Source organism: Nesoenas mayeri (genome assembly GCF_963082525.1).
Source record: "Nesoenas mayeri genome assembly, chromosome: 5".
Taxonomy (NCBI): Eukaryota; Metazoa; Chordata; class Aves; order Columbiformes; family Columbidae; genus Nesoenas; species Nesoenas mayeri.
In genome coordinates, this window is record NC_137548.1 from 39,656,495 (window position 1) to 39,672,009 (window position 15,515).

General features: G+C 36.4%; 1 protein-coding gene across 5 annotated transcripts in view; it reads left to right on the top strand.

Annotated features, from left to right (window-relative positions):
* UBR1 (ubiquitin protein ligase E3 component n-recognin 1) overlaps positions 1-15,515 on the top strand; it is a 73,754-nt gene that overhangs the window by 18,951 nt on the left and 39,288 nt on the right. For 2 of the 5 annotated variants that reach the window (XM_080345066.1, XM_080345068.1), the window contains exons 5-17: positions 3,446-3,576; positions 4,083-4,224; positions 5,795-5,857; positions 6,181-6,304; positions 8,214-8,321; positions 8,771-8,859; positions 9,610-9,708; positions 10,370-10,527; positions 11,140-11,239; positions 11,546-11,674; positions 12,397-12,577; positions 13,529-13,590; positions 13,810-13,920. In XM_080345066.1, the coding sequence (XP_080201192.1) occupies positions 3,446-3,576; positions 4,083-4,224; positions 5,795-5,857; positions 6,181-6,304; positions 8,214-8,321; positions 8,771-8,859; positions 9,610-9,708; positions 10,370-10,527; positions 11,140-11,239; positions 11,546-11,674; positions 12,397-12,577; positions 13,529-13,590; positions 13,810-13,920 (1,497 nt within the window). Of the gene's footprint in view, positions 1-2,416; positions 2,433-3,445; positions 3,577-4,082; positions 4,225-5,794; positions 5,858-6,180; positions 6,305-8,213; positions 8,322-8,770; positions 8,860-9,609; positions 9,709-10,369; positions 10,528-11,139; positions 11,240-11,545; positions 11,675-12,396; positions 12,578-13,528; positions 13,591-13,809; positions 13,921-15,515 lie in introns of all 5 variants that reach the window. The other 3 variants (XM_080345067.1, XM_080345070.1, XM_080345069.1) reach the window with 2 other exon arrangements.

The window sequence follows — 15,515 nt, forward strand, 5'->3', positions numbered from 1 at the left end:
CAGCAGTTCCCTGTCCTTCTTGAACTGAGGGGCCCAGAACTGGACACAATATTCCAGATGTGGTCTCACCAGGGCAGAGTAGAGGGGAAGGAGAACCTCTCTGGACCTACTAACCACCCCCCTTGTAATACACCCCAGGATGCCATTGGCCTTCCTGGCCACAAGGGCCCAGTGCTGGCTCATGGTCATCCTGCTGTCCACCAGGACCCCCAGGTCCCTTTCCCCTACACTGCTCTCTAACAGGTTGTTCCCTAACCTATAGTGGAACCTGGGGTTGTTCCTGCCCAGATACAAGACTCCACACTTTCCCTTGTTAAATTTCATCAGGTTATTCCCCACCCAACTCTCCAGCCTGTCCAGGTCCCGCTGGATGGCAGCACAGCCTTCTGGTGTGTCAGCCACTCCTCCCAGCTTGGTGTCATCAGCAAACTTGCTGATAGTACACTCTATTCCCTCGTCCAAATCGTACAGCCACTACAGTAATGAAATGCATCAGTACATTAATATATACTACAGGTAGCTATTTGCTAGATTGCACTGCATGACCATCTTTCTTTTTTAATAAAAGACTTGTCTGTCAGGGATTTTTTTATGATGAAGAGGCTCATGGATTTATGGATTACCTCCTAGTTTGTTCTCTGTTCTGAGAATCAAGGACATTAATAATGTAGGAGTTTTCTCAGCATATAGTGCTTATTAAATGACTTGTAAGGTGCATTTGGAACAGACATTTTGCATATTTCTTTTCCAGCATATTTTCTGATAGTATAGCAGTTTATCAGTTTATCACATGCTTGTCACACAAAAAGCAGTCTTTTCCAGAGGATTCTGAGCAGTATTCCTTTAATTACTCTTAAGTGCAGAAGATATATTATGCTAGGCAGTTTATAAACTTACGCTGATCAAGTAAGAGCAAACAAGAAGAGGGGTCCGTTTGCAGCGTGTTTGTCTGCTATGCAGAACATGGTAAAAATGTGTTTGGGAACTGTCTGCTATTTTTAAAAGGTAAGTTAAGTTTAGAGTCTGATCTACAGAATGACCTCCTTTTAAAAATGGGCCATTAGTAGAGGACAGGTTTTAATCTACAAGATCAAAGATAAGCACCAGAGTTTTGATTATTAGTAAAATACAGTATCGGTGCAAAAATCCTAATTGAACCTTAGTTTTGTTTTGGTTTTGTTTTTCAAAAAAAAGTTTTACATTGAGGAGATATTTACAAAACTTATTATGTTTGTAATATGGAGCTCAGAAAAGCAGTCCTTCGTTTTGGAATCCCCACTCCAGACTTCTAGGAGTCATCCATTACTTATTGATTCCAAATTAGTGTCTTCACTCTGCCAGAAATACAAAAACCTTTTTGCCTGAATGTATCATTAAAAGCAGATAATTTTAAGAATTTATGTCTGAGATTAAGTAAAAATACTTCCCAGGCACAATTTTTTTTTAAAAAAGGTTATTAGTTGTTTTTAGATATCTGAACATTGTTCATTCTTCCAGAGGTTTGTTATATGAAGCTTTACCAGAGACTTAAATACCTACACATTTTGGGGCATAGTCCTGAGGAAATTTTATTTTTACCCTTTCAATTTACATTAGATTTGTCTTAATTTCATTTTACTGTGACTTCTCTTTATGTGGATAGCATTGGAGGTGGCATTGCATCATTTAACTTTTCAGTATTTGTATGAGTGCAATCCCCACTTTTAATAGGTTGCTAATCCTTTGATGTGGTTTCCTTTGAGTTCTTCTACAGACCGAAGGAGAATGGCATGTCTTACTACAGGTTCTTGATGAAACTGTCTTTGTGCACAGCTTTATATTTTCTTCCAGCTGTATAATTTTTGTGTAATGTATTTTAACGCTTAAAAAGTCAAACTGTTAAGAAATACTGGAAAAAAAATTAGTATGTTTACAACTCAGTTCAATTAGAATATTCTTAGCACTGTGGTTTTTTTTTATTCTGCTCCAAATTTTAAGATGATGATCACTTTGTTGGTCTGGGAAAAATCAGTGCCTCAGACATTTACGTTCTTAATTATCAAGACTTAGCACAAGCTTATCCAAAATTAAGTATGTACACACAGGCATATTTATAGACCATGATTTCATTAGCAGACATTTTAGACAGTACATTTGACTCCAAATTATTCTCCTGATGCAGAGACAACAGTCAGAAAACTGTTGCTCAGAGACTTGGAAGCAATTGGTCATGTTAATGCATTTTTACTTATCTTCCACTGAATTTTTAGGTTTTCTGTCATATGGACACAATATGATGATTTTTTTTTTTAAGTAGTCTGCTTCATAAATGGATGATTGTGACTGTATAGTTGATTTAAGAAGTTTTCAAGAACATGATACTTAGCCATATTAAAAACGTCACTCTCTCTGTTTTCTTATATTCAACGTCTGTCAGATTGTGTATTCCAGAGGTGAGTTCCCTTAGTACTTTAGGATTAAAAGTCACATGTGAAAAGCTTTATTCTTGGAAAGCATCTTTACCAGAGTGACAAAAGATGAGAAACCAACGTGTATTCAGATTTTGTAGGCAGTTTGGGTGATCCTGCAATTATAGGTAACTTTGTGTAAATACTCTAGAAAATATCAGCCTCTGTTTCTGAGTCATATTTTATATGAAACTACCGGATTTGGTTGCATTAACATTGATAACAAGGTTATGTATCATTTATATATGCATATGCTGAATGGAAGGTGATATATCATCGGGGCCTTTGGATTAAAGCCCTCGTGTCACACAATGGCTTTGCAATTTATCTGTATCTTGTTTCCTGAATATTGACTGCTTCATTATTAAGTACAGATCTGGTAATTATTTTCTTAGTTTATAACCTTACTTTTTCTCCTACTTAAATGCTTATGGAAAGGATTAATAATGTTACATGTAGACAATTCACTTAATGACCTTTATCTGGGTAGATGGGAAATGCGTGAGTTCACAGGGATATTTTGAATGATTTCTAGAGCTGGGATGAGGTCTCTGAAAAGAACAGTTAGGTTTCCGTGGATGATTCTGTTCAAGGAGTGTCATAAATGTTTGACAGAATACCCACACAGGCAATGCAGGGGAAGAATTTTTGTCTGGTGTGCAAACTTTTAATATCTTGAGGTGTATAGAAAGCTGTTAACCAGCTTTTTAAAACTTTAGGTTTTTTTGTTTTTTTTAAAAAGAAGCTTCCTAATACATTTCGTGAGACATTTTGTAGTCTTTTCCTAGATAAAAACTGGATGTGTTAAAAAAGGTAGATGAAACCATTGGAATACTACTGAGAGCCCTTAGGATGAAATAATTTTGAAGATAAGAAATTAGGTGAGATTAGTTTACTTGAAAATAATGAAAAGGCTAATTCCCTGAAACAAATATAGCAATAAGGTATTCTGCCAACCCTTTTTTCATTTTAAAAATTTATTATCTCTTGTCTTACAGAATTCTGGATGTCAGCTGAACGAAGAAATCATGGAGCACTCTAGGAGAGTGTTTCCCTCGGTGATAAAATACATTGTAGATATGCTTGTATGGGAAGAAGAGAAGGAACTGCCTCCGGAGCTTGTAATTAGGTAGGGAGTATTTCCAGCTTTCTCTTCAAGGTGTTAGAAACTTGGATAATAATTTTGTCTGTGGTATTCTTACACTTCTGCAAACATATTAGTGCCAAAATTCCCTGTAAACAGCATTGTAGCATTTTTGACCTACAGTTATATAGAGAAAAGCTTTGGTACTTCATGAGAAAAGCAATGTTTGTGCTCCATCCAAATGGGAAAAGACTGTTGTGTGTCATGTTAAAAAGACAAATGAGATCATAAAATAGCAGTGAGAGGAAATAATGGAATAATCAAGTAACTCTTTTGTACTTTGCGTGTGGTTTCTGTGGCTTATTCTGGTGTAGATGGTGGGGGATATTTTGTGTGTGTCTTGGACATGAAGAACATGCTTAATTTTCTTCTACAATTCTTTCTATTTGACATTTCTCTCAAGTTATCAAGTGAGCTGTTGCTTTTATTGGGTAGGATGCTATTTACAATTTTGTTTTTATTTGTATGATGATATGTTGGCTTTTTCCCAGTAGAGAGAAGGTAGACAGCTACTACTGTGTCCTTTTCAATGATGAACATCATTCTTACGATCATGTCATCTATAGCCTGCAAAGGGCACTTGGCTGTGAACTCGGGGAAGCCCAGTTGCATACTACTGCCATAGATAAAGAGGTTAGTTCATTCTGGATAAGAAAGAGTCACTTTTTAATCATTAAGAAGTGCTATTATAGTCTCTTGATCATAGAATCTTTGGGTTTGGGATGCTGGAGTTTGAGGAGAGAAAACGGCGTGTTGCAGAGTAACTGTTAATCAGAAATTGCTTCAAGAAAGTTTTTAAACCGTATTCATTTTTTTTCTTCAGGCCAAAAGCCAGTTTCTTGAGAAAGGAAAGAGCTGATTTATCTGAAGATGCTCCTTTCACATTTGGCATATTTTCTTCATTTTCTTTACCTTTTTTTTCTTCTCAGTTAAGATTAATGTTTTACTTTCCTGGTATTTGTCTGACAAATATACAAGTCAGCAATATGCATATTCACTTATATTCAATTGGAAAAATACTTCACATTTTGCAAGAATTTGTGCTCATTCTGGCTCAGACTTCATTTGAAAATCTTAAAACTTCAAATTAAGCAAATGAAACCAGGAAGAATTCATGAAGGAATGTGGGTGCACCTGACAATTTCACTGCTTCATTTTTTGAAGTAATGTCCTGTGCCAAGGCCTTCAGCTAGTAATGTGATTTTAAATTTTTTTCCCATAATGGAGGAAAAAGCATGATCAATGTTTGAATTATATTAATTGCAACCACATTTTTTTACCTCACAGAAATAGAAAACTTACATGTGTTCAGCGAGAGACACTTTGGCTATAGATGTATATGTGTGTGTTGTATATTTACATATAAAACATCTTACTAATATTAGAATTCCTTTTTAAATGAAAGTTTAGTTGTATTTAGTTAGTAGTGTCAGTCTTATTGTAATTACAGAGCTTGTCCTGCAGTTGCAGGTTTTGTAAAATATGCATATACATCCATAGTTATAGGGAAACATTTAAAGGTTTCCATTATGAAGGTTCCCTTTGCTTGAAACCTAAATTTTAGATCCAGAGTTGATCAGAGTTTTCATTGTACAAAGCACCTGCTACACCACAGGGCTAGGTTATATTGTTTTAATTATAGCAGTCCCATAACATACAGGTACTTCCTCTCTTCTTGTGTACAATTCTGCTATGTAGAGAGCTTGTTTTGGAAGTCCAGACTTCTGATTTCCTTTGAGTGGAATTTGAGGTCTAAGTTGGACCTGTTGTTGGCTTTACTGAAAAAACTATCAAACCCACACTTATAATATACCCTGCTATTTAATATACAGAAGTAAGAAATAGTAGGGAAGATTGTAAAAAAGTAAATCAGAATGTGTGTACTTTGTGCTAAGAAGAAAGTTGATTTAGTTTGTATTTAAAGTACTCTGCAGAAATCCCTTTCGTCTCTTTTTATGTGTGTGAACTTTCCTTATCTCATAATATTAAGATCCCCAGACTTTGTTGTTCTGTTGTTAATATAATTAAAATAGTTTTTTTATGAAGATGATGATGTAAATTTTTATTTGCTTCTAGATGTCTAAAAGCACCGTGAGTGATACTAGTCCATGTTTTTATTTTGAGTCCAAAAACCATAACAAGGATCAGGGTTGTGACATTTTGGTTTTATGTTGGTCTCATGCTCAGTATTTTCTTTGAACAGGGTCGTAGAGCTGTTAAGGCAGGACATTATGCCTCTTGTCAGGAAGTAAAAGAAGAAATCAAGGTAACTGCCTAAAATAATTTTCTCATTTAAAAAACAAATCAACCTCATAATTATTAATACTGAAGACTTCTTTGTTTGCTGTACAGTCTTTAACTTAGTACTTCCATGCTTTTATGACCTGCCTGTGAACTTTTTGAGATGTAATTTATGCCACCATATTTGGTATAGATAGGTATCTTCAGAAATAAAATGTAAAAATGATTTATTTTTTTGTTAGAGTTTGCCGCTAACATGTGCTTGGGAGGTGTAATGAATGCTAAATACAAATGTGAAAATTCATGTTATCTTTATTTTATATCCACTAATATTTACCTGACTCCTAGAGGCATTCTGAAAATGTTTCCCAACGGCCACTTCATGTGGAGGTTCTACACGCTGATGTTATGGCTCACCAGAAGTTTGCCTTGCGCCTCGGTTCTTGGCTGAACAAACTCATGAGCTATTCAAGTAAGCATAACTGATTTTTGTTACAATAATGCCATGTCAATATTTGAATGGCTAATTCTCTTTAAAAAATGTCTTTAGCCATGTTATAGATGGTATTCCCTTATTAAAATATTTTCACAGTCCTCCAAATTAATACAGTGGTGTGGGCGCTGGTATCCATCAGTATGGTTATGAATAGCAGTACTTTTCTGTTCCTTCTTGCTTCCTTCTTTCCCTGCTTGAGCTCCATCTGTTCCTCTGGAAGTTTTATTACCCTCAGTTTCAGCATCACAGGCCTTATTTCAGTGGCTTTGCTTAAAAGCTATTCTCTGCCATGCTGTTGGAAGGCTGTAGAACGTCTGCGTCAGTGAAAGCATATATCCTATGCTTGAATTAATTCCTGCTTCAGGTTTGATAGCTGTGATTAATTAGACTGTCAGTCAAACAAACAAATGAAAGTCTTAATTTAAAAATTTGTCCAGAAGTAGAAAGTCTGTTTTGAGCTTTCAGACTTTGTTCTCGTGTTTCATGCTCATGATTTTAAAGACAAGTTCTGAATCAATCTAACTTTCATTTCTGTTACTGTGTTTTGTCATACCTGCGTTTTGTGAAACTAAGCCATTATGAAATTTATTTCCACTGTACAAATATGAATAGATTAAGCTCTACTCACTGCTTATCCTCCTCTTGATAGGCTAAATCTGTTGTTCTGCTTCAGACTATTTTCTAAGCTTGGATAATAAAGTTAAGTTCTTTCTCATATATATATACATATTTTTTTATTTCCCCGCCCTGAATGCTTACTTTCTGATCTTCCCCTAGGAATACAGATATCAGAATTGTACCCTTTTATAATCCTTTACAATCTTTTACAAATTTTAGCTTTCTGTTCTTTTCAACTTCATATTTATTTCACTGATGATATTTTCTTGGTGGTCTGAGTTTCTCAGACAGTTCTTGTAATTGGTACAAATTTTTGACTGTGTGATGGTTTATATCAGGGTTTCTATAGAAAGTTTGAATTTTATTCATATTTTTCTTCCTGTATATTTTTTCTTATTACTTTCAATTTTATGAGATTATTTAAAACACCAACTGCATATTATTCAGCTCTTGACTTAGTGAGTATGGACAAGTTGGTGTCAGTGCCTCAACAAATCCCTAAAATTTTAGATTTTTAAGCATTCCCTTTTTAGCTGATGAGAGAAGCTAAAACTAAAAAGAAGTCTCCTGTGTTGAGTGTAGCATTGTGGATTAGGAAATTGTGATAGGTTAACTGATACTTTGATATGTTTTATGAGAGTCTGGTGGTTCCTGTTCTTTTGCTGGTTTTGCTTCCAGGGGTAGAACATGGATCAAGAAGGATTCAATACTATTTATTTCTAGGTTGTCAGGAATTGATTCATGACAATCTGCTTTTCCTTTTGAAATTAGTAATGTAAGAGCTCATTTCTGAATGTGAGTAACTCATGGGTGACTGGTATGTGGATCCCCAGAACTGCTTCAGCAATTCCTATATTTACTGAGGTGCGAGAAAATATAAAATAATGTTCTGAAATTCTGCAAAAGACTGACTTGCAGGGACCAGCTTAAACTTTCCTAGCCTGTGTGTTTCTGTGCTGACATAGCGAACTCTTCCTATGGATCTGCTTTGCTAAGCTGTCGAAATGTTTTGATGTTAAAATACTCTTCTCTGTCATTGGATTTATTTAATAAAGTAGGTAAGAGTAACAGGAAGAAATAACTAAGGAGAGGATATGTGGGAGTATGTTTGCTGAGAAAAAGCATAGCTAAAAGATAATTTGAACTTAAATGCCTTTTTTTCCCCTTTCTTTTAAAAGAACAGAATTCAGTAATTCTCATTTTGTTGGCTCATATAATTTAATTATTGAAGCATTCTTCTACAAATTTAATAATTTTATCCCTGTAGGTGACTTCCGCCAGATCTTTTGTCAAATATGTCTCAAAGAAGAAGCTGGATCTGAAAAGCCATGCTTCATAAGCAAGTTGATGCTATGGGATGCAAAACTTCATAAAGGTTTGTGTATCCATGTTACTGTAAGCTGCAGAGGCAAATTAATTTTTTGTGTATGTAACAACTGTGCGAAAGTGAATGAGTGCTATGCTGGTGGAGTTACATTTCTTTATATTTTTTATATTATGGTTTTTGATACATTTGCATGGCTGAGATAATTGATATTTTGGCTATGTATTTGCCTCCTAAATTTTTCCTGCTTTATATATTTTGAATAATCTTTTCACAAGGTGTAGTTTGACTATGAGTGACTTGATGCTTACCATGTGTTTTAAATACATACCAATAAATGTTAAATATAGAAAAAAATATAGGAGCAACTTTGTTCATATACTTTGTAACTATTTCAGGGCTTTTAATGATTTTTAATTATAATTTAATAATCTGTTCTTTTCCAAAAAAGCTGCATCTTAGTACAATAAAGTGATGTGCATTGTATTGACTCTTCACAGGGGCAAGGAAGGTTCTTCATGAACTTATCTTCAGTAGTTTTTTCATGGAAATGGAATACAAAAAACTTTTTGCTGTGGAATTTGTGAAGGTAAATGGTTATTTGTTTTTTATGCTATGAATTCTTAGTAGCTTTGTAAAACTTTCCACAAACCTGAAAATTGTTTCAATATAAATAACGAATTTTCAATAAGCAGAGCTTTAACAACTAGCTTAGCCTTTATAGAGTGTGTTCCGATGTCATTGGTTTGTTCCTTATAATTATGTATGTATATATGCTCATTTTGAATGCAGTATTGTTAGTATTCTATGTATCTTTTGAAATGGCAGATGAACTGCAACTGAAACTGGTCTTTCTTTTTAAAAATTAGATGCAATTTTAAAGAAATTTACTAACTATCAGTGTTTTTTGTATTAGGGTGAGGCTTTTTAATCCTGATAAAGATGAATGACACTTGATAGTTTTATCTGGACTGAAAAAAAGCAAACAATGACTTACATTACTCACTGTACACACCTTTTATAGACAGCTGTTGAATAACTATCCATGCTGTTCACTCCAGGAAGAAGACTTGCTTTATAATATCAATATCCTTATTTATCCTTTTTTCAGATATATAATTTCTTTTCCTGGGGAAGATTGGTTGTAGGAGAAAAAATCTTTTTGTTCCAGTCTGGCAGAACAGTTAGATTTGTACTTCTCTTCAGTATTAAGGCAGTGGGGCACATATATTAGAAATGAAGAAGGACAATAAGATGTAATTACTGCAAACAAAAAAGGAAACTTTTTTAATTAACAGTTGCTATATTATTTTATTTCCCCAATATTCTCTTCTCCTAGTATTACAAGGCATTGCAAAAAGAATACATCAGTGATGATCATGACAGAGTTCTCTCTGTGACAGCACTCTCAGTTCAAATGTTCACCGTACCTACTCTGGTATGTACAGCCTGACTCGTCTGGAAATGTAGCTAGCAGTACCGCCTTTGCAAACTGCTGTGCTTGGTAAACAGTCTTTATGCATTGCTGAGTTCAAAAGGAATGATTCTGAGATTTGTTAAGGCCAATATGAAAGCAGGAGCTTGAGTTGGTGAAAACTCATTACAAAAGACAGAGGGAATGCAAATAAGTAGAAGTTTTAGGCAGCGTCATTCTGTGTATTAGCTTTCTGTATGAACTTGCTGTTCACATTTACCTTCTGTGTAACTTAAAACACTTGAGGGGAGGGACAAAAAAATGGTTAAATGTCTTTTTGTAGGGGTGAAATATGTTAAATCCCGAGGCGTGGAAAGGATACCTGTAGGTTTAAAAGGTTATATTTTTTTTGCCTGAAAAGCTAATGTAAAAGTCCTTTTATACATGATCTTTCTAGAAAAAATAGCATGTCTGTTACACTGAAGCTGTCAGAGTGAACTAACATGCTAAATTCACAGAAACTGCGTTCATACCTGATAAATACTATTGGAGTTTTTGTAGCCTAGACTCTTTACAAATGCTTAAAATAATTTCTAATTAAAAAGTCTGGATTTAAAGGAAAAAATATTTTGAAAGTTCTCTTCCACAAAAATAGGAAGAAAAACTTTTAATTTTCTTCTTACAGGCCCGACATCTTATTGAAGAGCAAAACGTTATCACCACCATTACAGAGACACTCCTAGAAGTGCTTCCAGAGTACCTAGACAAAAATGACAAGTTCAACTTCCAAGGTTACAGTCAGGACAAGCTGAACCGGGTATATGCAGTAATATACGACCTCAGGTAAGTGTAATGCTAAGAAGCTCGAGCAATTCTTAGAGAACTGGCGGTAGGATGAGGTGTGTCAATTCAGGAATCTGATGATAAAACTGCTTTAAAAACAAACCCCTCAAAAACCCCACATGAAACTTTAATGTTTTATTTTTCAGTGGAAACTTAAAATTTTCAAATACCAAAATTATATTCTGTAAAGATCATTTTTTATTATTTTCACTGATATCATTCCATATAACAATTGAGTTAATAAACAAAATATGTCTACTGTAAGATGGTAAAGCAAATTTGACTTCTATTCATTATTATTCTGGGAAAGTTGTATAATCCTCATCTCCATAGCATTTTCCACTCTTAAGTCCCAAATTACTCTAATAAACTGAGCATTGTAAAAGCAAACCAACAAAAATACCATGGAATTTAAAAAAATCTATTAATTTCAAATGGTGGAGTCGCATCAAGCGAGTCTAATGTTTGGTGAAAGTTTTAGGAGTTTGAGATGGGGAGGGTGATGTAGTGTGACGATGCAGTTGAATATTTTAATACGAAGAACACTTTAAATACAAGCATTAGCAGAAGAGAAATCTGAGCAAAAGATGATAATGTTTTCTTTGGGGACAGGTATGTCTTAGTCAGCAAGCCTACATTATGGACAGACCGTCTGAGGGCGCGGTTTCTAGAAGGATTTGTTTCTTTCCTAAGGATTCTAACATGCATGCAGGTACAACACATTTAAATGATTTCTTTCTAATGTCCTCTTATGAAGACATTACAGCACTTTTGTTTGCTCATCTTTTTGTCCACAGTAATATTGTGTATAAAACCATGCAATTATGATCGTAAATTCTTCAATCCCTGTCTTGAGTGGGTGAAAAAGTAAAGTTTACTATCTAGAAGTAATATTAATCAATTTTAGCTACATGTGTCTGAACAACTTATATTTTACCATTTGCTTATGGGATTTTGTGTTGTTTTAAGCCTGTGATCATTGACTTAGCTTGAGTATTTTGTGGCATCTCCATTTCAGGGAATGGAGGAGATAAAAAGACAGATTGGTCAGCACATTGAGGTGGATCCTGACTGGGAAGCAGCTATTGCTATTCAGATGCAGCTCAAGAACATTCTTTTGATGTTCCAGGAGTGGTGTGCCTGTGATGTAAGTATAGCAATTGTCTGGGGTTCTTACATGCATGCCTTTTGTGAATATTCCTGAGTGCTTTTTAAATAGCAGCTTTTTTAAAAAGCTTGCTATTGTTCAATACAGATCTCCACAAAAAATGAGTCTGAAAGGATTAATCTGTGGTATGACACAGAGAGAAGGGATCTCAGAAGAATATAATCTTCTAGCTGACAAAGCTGCACAGGGTGTCAGGCAAATCAAAGAGAAAATACACAATTCAGAATTTGGAGAACTAGGTTCATGGTATTGCTGTCAAGATTTAAAGTTTTGAAGCATATGGTTTTCAAAAGTGAACTTCAGAAACTGCAGTAATTTGGTAATTGCGCTGTAAGTAGTGTTAATCAGTGCTGGAGCTCATCCCTGTGCTGGGGGAAGGGAGGAAGTTGTAAAATTTGTTAACTTAAAGATATTTTGATGTGGGTTTCTTGTTTGTTTGTTTGTTTGTTTTTAAAAATGCACTTGGATTTTAGAGCATTTGTCAGAGTGACTTCTTGTACAGAAGCGTATGCTCAGTTAGCTTTAGCTTTAGTGAATGCTCTGCTGCTCCACTCCAGTACTTCTCAGTATTAAGAAACAGAGCAGTAATTCTATTGTGGATTTTTAGTAACTGTTTATGCTGTCAGAAAAAACAAGTGAGGAATTTTAGTGCATAGGTATGATTTTTAAATATAAGGCTGTGCGTTTATTTCAAATTCTAGGAAGAGTTGTTGCTCAAGGCCTACAATGAATGTCATAAAGCTGTGATAAGGTGCAGCACAAATGGCCGTTCACGGGAGAAGACTGTGTTTCACCTGTGTGGCCACACTCTGGAGAGCAGACCTTACCGAGTGTCTGCGGATCCTGTCAGCATACATTTGCCACTGTCTAGGACCCTTGCTGGTAGGTGGTGTGTTTTGCTTTGATTGCTATTTGAATTACATTTATCATCCATCTCTGTTTCTTTATTCTAGAAAACATTTAGATTAAGTGCTTTGCAGATCAGTTGCTCTCTGACTTTCTGATAGTCTCATGATCAGGCAACCGGATTCCCCAGATGGTCCACTAAGGGAAGGTTTCTCTCACTGTCTCTCTCTCAAAAAAACAGCAAAATAATGAACCACACACACAAAAAAACCACCAAAGCCCCAAAAAACCCAACAAACCACATTTTCCCTGGAGGTTGGAGGACATTTTTTAAATAGGAGAGAGACAAGAAAGGCAAGAAGGAAAAGTTTCATATTTTACTGACTTCTTCAGTTTTGCCTAAATTAACGTTCATTATTACTGTATCTTGAATTTATTTTCCAGCCACACATATCTTAGGGCTGTTAAAATGCTTCTCCTAAAAGACATATGTTTGCAGCATGCCAGGAGAGATTTCCAAAGGACCACAGCAGTGGGTGATCACAGCTTTCTCTAAAATGCAAATAAAATCATATGCAATTATTAAGCTGTAGGTTCTTTATCACATCATTTGATACCAATACTATCTGATAGGCCTTGTAGTCTTGAAATTCAGTTATTACTGATGTACAATTTAAATGTGAAATTAAAATTTTGCTAATGCTATTTAGCATCTCAATTTAAGTGGTTTTAATTAATTAATTAAATGAATATATTTATTCGTTAAAAAAATGGATTGTAAGACTGGTAAGAACTGTTGAGATAATGTCACAGTTCATTTATTTTTAAAAGAAAAAAAAAAGAAGGAAAGTCTTTCCTCAATAAACTTACACTTGTTTTTCTGTAATTCTCTTGAGTCGTAGATGATTTAGAACATTTAGAATGGGTTGGAGGAGAAACTTAACTGATTTTTATTTATTTTCTGATTTTTTTCTGTTGATTTTGTAGGTCTTCATGTACGATTAAGCAAGACTGGAACCATCTCAAGATTGCACGAGTTTGTTTCTCCTGTAAGTTTGTGTGTGGTTTTTTTTCTTCCCCAAACGCTTCTTGTGATTTATACTCTGGGAAGGTAAAAGTGTAAAGTTATGTCTCGTGACTTTCATGATGCACACAAAAGTTATTTTGCACCTGAAAACACGTCTGTTCATTAGGACTTAACACTTTTAAAATCACTGACAGGCTTGTTCTTGCTTGATTTTTTTTTTTTCTTGTTTTTTAAATTCTAGGAAGAGTTTCAAGTGGAGCTGCTAGTAGAATATCCTTTGCGATGTCTTGTCTTGGTTGCTCAGGTTGTCGCAGAGATGTGGAGACGGAATGGGCTCTCCCTGATAAGCCAGGTACTCCCTATAATCACAGAATCACAGAATGTTAGGGATTGGAAGGGACCTCCAAAGATCATCTAGTCCAATCTCCCTGTCGGAGCAGGAACACTTAGATGAGGCTGCACAGGAATGTGTCCAGGTGGGTTTTGAATGTCTCCAGAGCAGGAGACTCCACAACCTCCCTGGGCAGCCTGTTCCACTGTTCTCATACCCTCACTGAGAAGAAGTTTCTTCTCAAATTTAAGTGGAACCTCTTGTGTTCCAGTTTGAACCCATTACCCCTTGTCCTACCATTGGTTGGTTCACCGAGAAGAGCCTGGATCTTTCCTTGTGACACTCACCGTTCATATATTTGTAAACATTAACGCAGTCACCCCTCAGTCTCCTCTTCTCCAAGCTAAAGAGATGCAGCTCCCTCAGCCTTTCCTCATCAGGGAGGTGCTCCACTCCTTTAATCATCTTTGTTGCCCTGCACTGGACTCTCTCCAGCAGTTCCCTGTCCTTCTTGAACTGAAGAGCCCAGAACTGTACACAATATTCTAGGTATGGTCTCACCAGGACAGAGTAGAGGGGGAGGAGAACCTCTCTTGCCCTACTAACCACCCCTCTTCTAATACACCCCAGGATGCCATTGGCCTTCCTGGCCACAAGGGCACAGTGCTGGCTCATGGTCATCCTGCTGTCCACCAGGACCTCCAGGGCCCGTTCCCCTACACTGCTCTCCAACAGGTTGTTCCCCAACTTATACTGGAACCTGGGATTGTTCCTGCCCAGATACAAGACTCCACACTTTCCCTTGTTATATTTCATTAAATCTTTCCCCGCCCAACTCTCCAGCCTGTCCAGGTCTTGCTGGATGGCAGCACAGCCTTCTGGCGTGTCAGCCACTCCTCCCAGCTTGGTGTCATCAGCAAACTTGCTGACAGTGCACTCTATTCCCTCATCCAAATAATTTATGAATATATTGAGTAGTACTGGTCCCAGTACTGACCCTTGAGGCACTCCACTAGATACAGGCCTCCAACTAGACTCTGCTCCATTGTCCACAACTCACTGGCTTCTTCCCTTCAGCCAGTTCACAGTCCACCTCACTAACTAATCATCCAGACCACCCTCCCTCAGTTTAGCTGTAAGGGTGCTGGGGGAGACAGCCTTACTGAAGCCAAGGTAGACCACATCCACCGCCCTGCCATCATCTATCCACCTCGTTATGTCCTCATAAAAGTCAATGAGGTTGATCAAGCATAACTTCCCCTTGGTGAAGCCATGTTAACTGCCCGTAATGACCCTCTTATCCTTGATATGCCTTGAGATGGCGCCAAGGATAAGTTGTTACATCAGTTTCCCAGGGATGGAGGTGAGGCCGACCAGTCTATAGTTACCTGGGTATTCCGTCTTGCCCATTTTTAAGACTGGAGTGACATTTGCTTATTATACAGTAGTGAGTCAGTCCTAATGGGGTAGCAAGTGTTTCTCAGTAATGCTGCCAGTGGTGGTTTCATCCTCCGCAGAAAGAGGTCATGGAGGTCACTCCCACTCTAAACAGAAAGGTTTCTGGGTGACAACTTAGATGACTTGGTTTTATTTCCAGCTTCATCAATGGTTTGCCT